Source organism: Phyllobates terribilis, unplaced genomic scaffold, assembly GCF_046119375.1.
Source record: "Phyllobates terribilis strain yellow unplaced genomic scaffold, ASM4611937v1 Scaffold_5828__1_contigs__length_48859, whole genome shotgun sequence".
Lineage (NCBI taxonomy): Eukaryota > Metazoa > Chordata > Amphibia > Anura > Dendrobatidae > Phyllobates > Phyllobates terribilis.
Genome location: NW_027368573.1, coordinates 36264 through 48860, shown reverse-complemented (window position 1 = coordinate 48860; position 12597 = coordinate 36264). Strand labels below are relative to the sequence as shown.

The 12597-nt window shown below is 37.6% G+C and overlaps 1 protein-coding gene across 1 annotated transcript; it reads left to right on the top strand.

Moving 5' to 3' along the window:
* The first annotated feature begins 5057 nt into the window (after nucleotides 1-5057).
* LOC141250496 (uncharacterized) lies at nucleotides 5058-10447 on the top strand. The gene is given in 7 exon segments (XM_073670007.1): nucleotides 5058-5297; nucleotides 5465-6070; nucleotides 6163-6309; nucleotides 6486-6765; nucleotides 6851-6990; nucleotides 7061-7167; nucleotides 10345-10447. Coding segments are annotated over 7 exon segments (1623 nt in total).
* Nucleotides 10448-12597: the final 2150 nt, after the last annotated feature.

Below are 12597 nucleotides of genomic sequence, written 5' to 3'. Positions count from 1 at the left end.
TGGATAAAAGCAATGCAAGAAGAACTTCATCAATTTGGGGGGAAAAAGTTTGGAGACTTCTTCCTAGGCTAGAAAACATAACTATTATCGGCACAAAATGGGTGTTTAGGAACAAACTTGATGACAAGGGACAAGTCACAAGAAACAAGGCAAGGCTTTTCGTTAAAGGATACAATCACAGGAGGGAATCGATTATGATGAAACATTTGCTCCCGTGGCAAGGTTAGAAGCTATTTGACTCTTGATTGTATATTCTGCTCACCATGGTTTTAGACTGCAGGAAATGGATGTCAAAACGGCATTCTTGAATAGTGTGTTAAAGAAGGAAGTATACGTAAGTCAAACACCAGGGTTTGATGATCACTCTCAACCAAACCATGTCTTCGTGTTAGGCAAGGCACTGTATGGTCTCAAACAGGCACCTCGTGCCTGGTATGAAAGACTATCACAGTTCCTTCTCTTGCATGTATATGTGCGTGGGGAAATAGACAAAACTCTTTTCCTTCTCATAGAAGGGAAGCATACCCTGTTCGTTCAAGTCCGCGTCGATGACATCATTTTTTGCTCCTCAAATGAGGTGTTGGTTACTAAGTTCACGAAACTCATGTAAAGTGAGTTTGAGATGAGTATGGTGGGAGAACTAAAGTTCTTTTTAGGACTTCAAGTAATTCAATCCAAGGAAGAGGCTAAAGTACATCAACAAAAGTACATCAATGAATGCATCAAGAAGTTTGGTATGAATGACTCTAAACCCTTCTCTACTCCTATGTCACCAAATGATTCTCTAGGAAAAGATGAAAAAGAGAAGGATGCTGACCAAACTTTATATAGAGTAATGATAGGATCTTTGCTATATCTAATAACTAGTAGGTCAGATGTTATGTAGTGTGTGTCAATGTGCTAGATTTCAGGCAAATCCAAAAGAGACACATGTCAAGGCTGTAATGAGGATTCTAAGATATCTCAATGACTCAAATGATTTATGCTATGGTATCCAAGGGGAGGCGACCTATCACTTGTTGGCTACACTGATGTTGACTTTGCAGGGGACAAGGTGGATAGAAAATCTACCTCATGAATGGCTTAATTCCTTGGACCGTGCCTCGTCTCTTGGGGGTCCAAGAAACAAACCTCAGTTGCAATATCCACAACAAAAGCTGAATACATAGCTGTAGTTGCATGTTGCTCACAACTTCTGTGTCTTAAACAAAAGCTAAGAGACTTTGGCATTTTTCTTGATACAGTTCCCATACTTGTGATAACACTAGTGCTATTAACATATCTAAGAATCTTGTGCAACACTCTAGAACAAAGCACATCGAAATAATGCATCACTTTCTTCGTGATTGTGTGGAAAGGGAATGATCTCAATGAACTTTTGTAGCACAGAGAATCAAATTGCGGACATCTTCACAAAGGCACTCAACAGGGAACCTTTTGAGCGGCTTAGTATGGAGCTTGGTATGACTTCACTCAATTAAATATTATTCTCTTGTGTTTCTCTCGATGATTGGTTGAAATTATGCTTGATGTGTTATTATGTGCGGCATATTATACGCTTTGTAGGCCTAACATGTCTAGATTATACTTATTTGCCTTCCATGCGTCACACTCCTAGTCGCTTTCCTAGTTACATACGTCTCGTTTTAAGAAATTTTGACTTACGAATCACAAAGGTCTTTTTCCAAGCCCAAAAGATTCCTCCCGGTGATTTTTTAACCCAACATTATAAGCCCAAATGACGGAGGAAATCCACAATGTCCCAAAGCCTTGTATAGCATGAACTATCCTATGAGCCCCTCTTCCATACATTTACTGGATTTGTCATGCTATACTTAAATTGACACGTTCATATATATATTATAATATTTTTTGTGTGTAATGATCTATTTGTGAAACCATCTTTGGTACGTGTCCCTATTCATTACACACCTGCACTATCAGTTCGTATATGAGGAGGTAAGCGACAAGGTAATCGAGTTGGCCGTCATCTCACACTAAAAGGACACGTCTGACACGGATGGAAAAATAAATGCACCAGTGTGATCATCTCCTCTGCAGACTTTTGATTGACAAGTGAAAAGACTGCGCTTCAACTTCCAACGCACATTTAAAACACAAAAGCAGTTTCGTCCCTCCTCACCCTCGCTCTCACTTCACCGATTCCACTTCTCCCTTATTCTTAAAACCCTCTCTCCTTCCTCTGTCTCCCTCAACCTTCAACAATGATTGAAAAAGTCTTCACTTCAACCGACACAAAATGAATCAATCATGGCCAAGCTACTAGCCATGGGACTCGATCTCACAAAACTATCCATACCCTCTTCCTTCATTTCTGATCATCAACCAAACCCTACCGCCGAAATTCAAGAACCCAAACCTTGCCTGTCAATGGTGATCTATGAACCCCCAGCTCCACACACGGCCAAACCCTCCGTCATACCCACCCAATCCCCAACTCCATCCTTCATTCCGAAAGACGCTCCTGTCAAGCCCCAACCTACACCAGAATAGCCACAAAACTCTATCGGCGACAGAGCCCACACATCGCCACCTCCAAAATCAAAATCTCCTCCTTCCTCCGTTCCTCCCACTGTTCATGTCACCACCATATCTAAAACCTCCAAAAACCTAACCGGAAAAAAGCGCGTCAAGATGAGCGCTCCGCCGCCTTCAAAGCGAGGCATTCTTGGTAAAAAGGCTGAGATTCTCAGTTCCAGCGACGATGATGAGCCCCTGGTTTCGAAACGGGTAAAAAAGGAGGTCTATGCTGCAGCCTCCTCCAAATGCCAGCCGTAAGGTTCTGTTAAATCCAAACCTCAATCGCCTCCGGTCAAGGTCCTTCGCACCACAATCAAAATCAGATACCCTCTCTCGGCTATACGATACATGCAGGCTCAGACCCTAATCAAGGAAATGAGGTTTACAACCAACTTCCTCGCCGTCAATTCTCTGAGTTCCGTCCAAGATTTTGTCGATTTTCAGCAGATGGGTTCTCTGTTCACTCTCCAGGTAACTATCAACGCCAACCTAGTCCGTGCATTTCATTCTACATTCCAGTTAGTTGATAGTGACATAGGATTGTGCAGGCAATACATGATCAGCATGCGCAAATATACCATAAGTAGTAGGGAGCTACGACTAATCCTGAATGTACCCCATGATGGGGACGATGTCTATGTTAAGGGTGCTTGTCCTACTGGGTTCTTGGTTGCCTCTGTGAGAAGTGTCTCATGTGATCCTACAGCTTCTCTTACTGGAGAAATTTCTACCGCTTCCATGCCTTTAATCTCCCGTGTCCTCCACCTGCTACTACTGTCAAATGTTGTCCCACGAGAACAAAAGAAAAATGTGTTAGTCATTCAGAACGTGGTGTTGATTGACAAGCTTCTGCGCAAGGAAAAGATTAGTCATCCTAATATCATGCTCAAATACATGGCACACGTTGTCGAAAGCAAGACACACACTCTGCCCTTCCCCTCCATGGTTAGACAGATCATGTTGTATCATGAGATCTATGAAGAACGTGTTGGGGACGTGATCTTGGCCAAGAAACTGAGTGATGAGACGTTCAAGAAGATGAAGTTCTTTCGGTCTACTGCAGGATGGTCCAGAGTTCTGCCAAAGAGTCCAAAACACGAGCCTGCTAAACAACGAAAACTGCGTACTCTGATGAACAGCTTGCTCGATGTGGTTGAACAACTGAATGCAGAAATAGGGTCCATGGTGTCTTCTAGTTCTGACTCGGAGGATGACTCCACTGCCAAGTAGCTTTCCTTCTTCAACCGTGCTGACTCCCAAACTCACAATCCCTTGCTCATTAATCCCTTCTCTCTTTTGCTCGTTTTGATGAAACTTTTGTGATATTGTGTGCTCTTCTTGACTAAAAACTTGTTGTCTGTTGATTGGAAACACTTTTGGGTGTGCTTATGTGCGCAAGGCATCCATGTATATTCAAATGTTATGCTCTCCTATTTGCCGTTTTTTATTCTTTGCTAATATCATTTCTTGCTTTTTGATGATGCCAAAAGGGGGAAAGTTTAAGGGGATAATGTTCTGAGGGGAAAAGTCGCTTACTAGGTTGCTTACGTGGTTGTTTAGGGGAAACTGTCTAGTATCTAAGTGGAATCCTTTTTCCTTTTATTGTCTTGTACTCGGTTTAATCTTAAAATGTTTAAAGTGTTTGTCACCATCAAAAAGGGGAAATTTGTTAGGGTTCCTTAGTTTTGATGTTGACAAGTCACTTCCTGACTAGCTTACCTGAGTGTTACATGCAGTTACTATTTTAGGGAAGCTTCCCTCTTGGGAAACTTTCCTTATCAAGGAAGCGACTTTGAACCCAGAATCAATATTTCTACATTAAGGAATGGGAAATGGTCAAAGAAAAGATAAGTCAATAAAAGGATTAAGTATTTAAAGATCGGATCTATTTAATCAAAGATGCGAGCCGTTGGGATATGATTTAAGAGAAGATCTTTGAGGAAAATCCTTGGAAGCCGAAGAATAATAAGTTGAGATATGGGCCGGCTCAAAGCTAATGATATAGAAGATCAAGATCGCAACAACCTTGTGCGTATCTTGATAGGAGATATACGGAGTCATTCATATAAATAAGAAGACGTCTTCTCCATGAAGGCGTGCGTGAAATTACAGAGAAAAGAATAGGCTGCTAGGTTAAGTTAGTCATACACTTATAAGGGTTGAGTTTGTGTACGAGAGAGAAGAGTGATTTAGGTTGTTCCGAGTTCTCTATTTGTAACGAACAAGAAATCCAATAAAAAGAGTGTGTGAGTTTCAAATCCTTCTAGTGACGAACTAGAAGGTAGTGGTTTTACTCAATACTATTTGGTGTTGAGGTTTCCACTATAAACACCTTGTTAAGCTTTTACATTTATATTTATGTTGCTGTAAAAGTAGGGAAGACTCTCGCTTCCCTAGCCGCTTACGTCACAACGATCCAACATTTGTCCAGATTGTCAAATAAAGTATATACACATGCTGGTGAGGTGCTGAAGGAGTTGGCATCAATAGCTCCAGTGCACCGCAAATTCTTCACTATGGAGCTGTCAGAGCCTGCTCAAACATTGTGCCAAACTTCTGTTAGTGAACTGATGACCCTGAAAAACACCCACATGGCAGGTCTAAGTGCTAGTTCAATGGTTGGGGCTGCAATGCTTCGTGTGCTACAAGTACTCAGCTCACTCACTTCTACATCTCCAGAAAGCACATTAGAAGAAACAAATCATGCCATTTTACAGAAGCTTAATGATGGCCTTGATCCATTATGGGAGGACTTAGTGACTGTATAAACTCTGCAGAGTCTCACCTCGGTCAAACCAGAGAATCACCAATCACATCAAACTGGGAGAACATCCAAACTGTACCCTTGTCTTCTCCACCTCTCCCTCCTGGAACTCAAAGACTCCTACCTTTCATCGAAGCTTTCTTTGTTCTGTGTGAAAAGATACAATCAAACAACATAACAACACAGCAGCAGCAGCAGGATCATGCCAATATCAAGGCTAGAGAAGTGAACGAATCAATAACCACATCATCATCTTCTTCAGCATCAATCAAGTGCAGCGACGGTGTTGTCACCTTTTCAAGGTTTGCTGAGAAACACCGCCGTTTACTGAACGCATTCGTCAGACAGAACCCTGGGTTATTAGAAAAATCTCTCTCCATGATGCTGAAGGTGCCAAGGCTTATAGATTTCGATAACAAAAGAGCGTACTTTCGGTCTAGAATCAGACAACAACATGAACAGCATCTTACTGGGCCCCTTAGAATCAGCATCAAGAGAGCTTATGTTCTTGAAGATTCATGTAATCAGCTGAGAATGAGACCTACTCAGGACCTTAAAGGACGATTAAATGTCCATTTTCAAGGTGAAGAAGGGATTGATGCTGGTGGACTGAAAAGAGAATGATATCAGCTATTGTCTAGAGTTTTATTTGACAAGGGAGATCTTCTATTTACAACGGTTGGTAACAATGCAACATTCCAGCCCAACCCTAATTCTGTTTACTAGACTGAACATCTATCCTACTTCAAGTTTGTTGGCCGTTTGGTAATAATACTAATAATATACTTCTTCATGCTTGTTTGTTTGTATTCATGTGCAAAGTCATAGGGACTTAAATCTTTTGGAACTGTTCTCAGGTAGCAAAGGCACTATTTGATGGGCAGCTTCTGGATGTGTACTTTACTCGATCATTCTACAAGCATATTCTTGGTGTTAAGGTGACTTATCATGATATAGAGACTGTTGATCCAGATTACTATAAGAACTTGAAGTGGGTGTTGGAGGTTAGTTATTTGCTTTCACTTCTATTCTACATGGCAATATTAAATCAATTTTTTTATATTTGGTTTTCATAATGATATAAGTGATATTCCATACCTTACATTCAGCATGGATGCTGACGGGGAGAAGCTTATTCTTTATGAAAAGACTGAGGTATGATACTATGGTTAGTTGATAGTGTGACAATTTGGTTCTTTGTTTTTATTCATATTATTTTTGTGCTATTATGAAGGTAACTGATCATGAGCTTAAACCTGGAGGAAGAAATATAAGAGTGACAGAGGAAACAAAGCACGAATATGTTGACTTAGTTGCTGATCATATATTGACTAATGCAATTCGTCCCCAAATCACTTCATTCCTGGAGGGATTCAATGAGTTAGTGCCGCATGAGCTTATATCTATCGTTAATGATAAAGAGCTTGAGCTCCTTATTAGTGGACTTCCTGAAATTGATTGTGAGTTTTTGAATCCTATTTTATATACTGTTGCTACTGCATTATCAGCATCTCGTCTAATGAAACATATCTTTCCTTAAAATAGTGGATGATTTGAAGGCGATCACTGAATACACTGGCTATTCATCTGCATCACATGTTGTTTGATACTTTTGGGAAGTCGTTGGGTCTTTCAACAAGGAAGATATGGCAAGATTACTTCAATTCATCACTGGAACTTCCAAGGTATTAAACTTTCACTTTTTTTTAATTGTATGAAATTGCATTGATGAAATATTGTTCTCTTGATTTTCAGATATCATTGGAGGGTTTTAGAGCATTGCAAGACATCTCTGGCCCTCAAAAGTTTCAAATTTACAAGGCTTATGGTGCACCTGGGCGGCTTCCATCTGCTTACACATGGTAAATGTTGGATCGGTTAGCGGGTAAACGTCACAGGGAAGCAAGTGTTACTTCCCTGAAAACTTATGCAGCGGAATAACCACAAGAAAAATAATGAACACAGAGATATATAGTGGAAACCTCAATACAAAACTAGTATTGAGTAAAACCACTACCTTCTAGCTTCTCACTAGAAGGATTTCGAAAGGTAAACTTATCTTATTGATTTCTTATTTGTTACAAAAGAGAGATCGAAGTTTCTACCTACCTACAGGAATTCATAACAAAATTGATGACATTAACAAAAAATTCTTCTGGAACAAATACACCCCAAATTCAAGATCACTTATCTCGTGGGAATCAATTTGTCAACCAAAAAATCAAGGTGGAATAGGACTGCATAAGGCGGAAGATATTAATGTATCTCTCCAGATGAAACTCATTTGGAAGCTAAAACTCATCTGGAAACTTATTATAGACAATAATAATAATTGGGTTAAACTCATAACAGAAAAATATCTCAAAACCAAAAACATCCTCAATTACAATAAAAAATCAAAACATTCATGGCAATTTGGACGTCTCTTACATTTAAGAGATAAATTTAAAGATGGATTATTTTGGATTGTTGAAAATGGTAAGAGTATAAATTTCTAGAACGACAATTGGGTAAATAATATTAAGATTAAAGATTTTTTCAACCCAATTCTCCATAATCATGATACGCAAGTGTCAGAATTTATTAATGCTAATAGATGTTGGGACCCATTAAAACTTGCAGCTATTTTTCCCATTTCCATTGTTAATCAAATCATAAAAATCTATATCCCTTCTTCAGATAGAAGACAAACAAATTTGGAAACTCTCAAGTTCCGGAGAGTTCAGCACGAAGAGCGCTATAGAACTAACCAATAAAAATTCCATCAGCCCTAGTTCAGATATTTTCAACAAAATGTGGAACCTCGTGTTACCACCAAAAATAAATAAATAAACTTCATGTGGAAGGCTCTTTTCGATTGTCTTCCTACTGCAGAAAGATTAAACAGATATTTCAATAGAGTCCCTAATTATTGTACATCTTGCAACTTTCATCTTGAAACAACATCTCATTTCTTTTTTGAATGCCGTGTAACACTCCAAATGATTAAAAATAGAAAATCAAATAGGAAAAACAATAAACTATAAGTGCTCTAATAATTTCATTGATGATTTCATCTATTTTTTTAACAACAACAAAAATATAGATATAATTTATTTTCTTTGGCATGAACTTTGGAAGGATAGAAATAGATTAATCTTTAACAATAACAGAAACACAAAACATGTATCTGACTTGGCTTTTATTCAATATCATTCCTGGATATCGACTACAAACTATAATTCCTCAAAACTTCAACATAACAAATCTATAAATTATAATGCAACACATAAAAAGAGAAAGAATATATCTAATTGGAAGAAACCCCCTGATAATTGGTTCAAGATCAACTTTGATGCCTCCTTCTCATCTAACGGGGATTCCCATGCATGGAGCATCATTAGAAACATCACAGGTAAAGTTATCCTTATTAAGTATACTCCAATTCAGGCATATACTCCTATTCAAGCAGAAGCTCTAGCGGCTTTGGAAGCTCTAAAAAATGGCTAAACAAATTAACATTAGGAAGATTATTATAGAAGGAGACAACCTTTCAGTTATAAATGCAATCAGAAAAATTTGGCAGGTACCATGCAACATTTAGACTATAATCAAGGATATCGAGTAGGAAAGTCAATACTTCGAAGAAATTAGATTTCTTCACTGATATAGGGAAAATAACAAGGTTGCAGACCTGATGGCATCAAAGGAGGACGAAAATATAGATTTAGGCTACATTATGTACATATGTAACTTATGTAATGTACCTGATAGTTATATCAAGACTTTGCGAAAAAGGATGCGTGTTTCGCATCCTTTGCTCCTTAGTTTTCTTCTAAATTTTGTAAGCATTATCATGCATGATAATGCGGGATTGCCTCGTGGTTAAGGAGGATTCCCTTTGTTGGCCTATAATAAAAAAAAATGAGATCGGACATCAATCACTGATTCACCCCTCTCACTCGCGCCCAAACTCAACGCCTAAGACAGTAGCACATTTCGTCTCTCTTCTTCTCTGCTAAAAATCTCCAAGTCCTCAATTAACAAATGAGAAACTTAGACTTATAAATACCTGGTTGTAAAACCCTAATAACCTCAATATCTTTTTGGTGATTCCACACATAAAAGATATTATTTGATATATCTTAATATTCGAATCCTTGACCAGCTGGCAGATCTTATGCAATCTTCATATCTTGTCCAAGGAAACGATATCTTCCCTTTCCTTATCTTCTTTTTCTGAATCTTCAAGAGATACGACGTGATCTTCTCATAATAATACCATATATTATAGAATCACTCCTATCTGGACAGTTGGCCTTAATCTTGGAGTTCCGTTATAAAATCTCTTCTAGGGAAGCAACATCTTCCCTTTCCTTAATTATCTATTTCCATGATCTCCCAGAATCTTCGATGATCTTGACAGCTTGATATTTCTTTCTTTATCTTGAGTCACCAAGTATCTTCTTATTCCTAGAATCTCGAAGATCTCCAATCAATATCTTCCAAGTTGAAGATTAATACCTTTTAATTAAATATATCAATCTTACCATACCTTCCTTTTCTAAGATCCGATCTTCCAAATCCTCTCAAATTCATTTTAGAGTATCTTAAGTGAATATTGAGACTTGCGCTCCAAGGCCAGCTGGATCTCATCGCTCGATACAACCTTTCCTTTGTTATTCTCTATCAGGTACACTTCCCTGATATAGTATCCTTCTCTGATATAGTATCCTTCCCTGATATATTAACTTTTCAAAAATAGAACCTTTCTATAAATAGAACATTTCCTCATATAGAAACATGAACATTTGGCTCGATTCGAATCCTCGATCCCGCCTCCGTCTTTCTCTCTCCACGTGTAGCCTTCCCTGACAAGGCTTTGACAAGTAACACTTTCCTGGTATTGTCTCTTTCCTCGATACCTATTATAATGACATTGTATCTTGAAACTGTGTTTGTTAACATCAAAACTCAAGGAACCCTAACAGTAACTATTATAAGTACGTGTATATATCTGCTAATTGCTCAAACAATGACATTTTTATTTGGTGTAACAGTTTTAATCAGTTGGATCTTCCTGAATATTCAACCAAAGAGCATCTTAAAGACCGGTTACTTCTAGCAATTCATGAAGCTAGTGAAGGTTTTGGGTTTGGTTAACCTGTCATTCTGCATTTTTGGCATTAAGTTTTCGTCGTAGTTCATTGGACAGGTAGGTAAGTCGTCACCATTTTCATTTGTTTTAACTGATTGGAGGATTCATTTGTTTACTAATGGTGTTTCAGAATAATAATGGAATGTCGTATTATCTCAGTCGCCTCTGTGCTATTTGATGTGGGGGCAAGCCATGGCAGAGTTTGAAGATGACCATATCTATTTTTTGCCTGTTTGTCTTTTATGCTCTTAAAAAAGGGAACGAACATACATATATATACATATATTGAACACCCTGGCATCTCCTTTTAGAAGTCGAGGGAGTTTTGTCCATAATAGGACTCCCTTGTTACCTTATTATGGTTTTGGGCGTTGTAGTAATCTCAATACATATCGTACTCATGCACATATGCTTTAAGCCCTATTGGCTTCTTTAAACATTACATGTTTGAGATTGGTTGTTTGAATCATAGATTTGATTACTTTAACCTGTTGAAAGTAGCCGAAATTTGAGAGCCTGAGTTGCAATAATGTCCTTGGTGGTAGTATTCAAATGTGAGACTGATTTGAATTTTGTGTCAGAGATGATAAGATATATATCATTATGTGTTGGGTGTAGTATATGTACAATTTGGAATAGTTCAGGAAAGGTCCCATGCTATGTACACAAGTACAAAACTTCAGATATTTTACTTGGGTTAAAAGCTAAGCTTGAATATGTGGTTTTTACTCCAAAAACTCTAAAAACAAAAATATCGCTGATGCATGAACCTTAATTGCATAACCCATTCTCATTGTTTTTCGTAAAGCAATAATTATATTAAGTATAGATATCAAGATATGAGTACTGGACATCGAATATTATAGTAAACATTATATATTCGCTTTGATAGCAAAATTGTTTTAATTTGAAACACAGGTACGAGCACGAGTGATATTTGATGTTCATATAAAAATATCGACACAGGCCCTTGTTGCATTTTTACAAGATTTTGTTGTTATTATATGCTAAAACTCGCTCTTAAGATAGAATAAGATATTGTGCATAACAATATGAAAACGCCAACGCCAGCTAAAGATTGCTAAGATCCAAACAAAAACCAAAATCCAAGATGCAAATACAACTGTAAATCCTTTCCTTGGGTTTCTAATTTTGTCATGCAAACACTCAATTTTCAAAAAAACTTAGTTTCCGAACCAATCTGATCTACCACTTACTGCCATATTCATATTTCCAATTATACAATAGCATAGGTATACAGCAACTCTGTAATATTTTATCATATCAAATATTTTGATACAGAACATTCTTGGTTGAGCGGAAAAGTCTCTAGAACCTAGGCACCCAATGCCAACTATGCAAGGCATATAAGACACATTGATTAATCATCAATTAATTAACTAATTGGTTGAGCGTCTGCACGTAAACCCATTGCCTTAATTCTTACCTGTAAGTAACCAGTCCAAAATTCCAGCAATGTAAAACCTTATGTATAAGGTGTATGAATGAATAAATCTTTTATGCACAAAGTGGAAAAACGACAAAACCGAATTAGACATTCAATACTCGAATATTATACTACATATTCAGAAGTATAATGTGCAAATTTGCCCAAATTATACCTCAAGTAATTGTCCAATTTCACACTTCATGTGTGATATATCATATATTATGGGCTCAGTGGTGGCATGCTGGTATCTTGATTTGCATGGGTGTGTATCATATGTGTTGGATCAAATATACATACTTTATTAGACAAAATAATGAAACAAATAATTTAATTTTATACAACGAAAAAAGTAAAGAAAATAAATTAAAACTGAAAAGGGCAATATAGAAGAATTTGGACCGTTGTTTCCATTAATTGACGGCGTAAGAACAAACATCGCTTCCTCTCTCTCGCTCTATCTCTCTCTTGTTGTCCAAAAAATTCTCTCTCAGAATTCTCTTTACTCCTATTCATGACGGTATGATGATTTAGCTCTATCTTTTTTCGCTCTTTTCACTTCAATTCTCTATCTTTGGGAGTTCTGGTAGAACCCTAGTTTGATTTCTGTGTATTGGTGTTTTAGTTGATTGATGGGTGCTTTAGGTATACAAACTACTTCGTTTTTCCATTTTCCGTTTTTTATTTACTGGGTTGTCTGAATGTTTT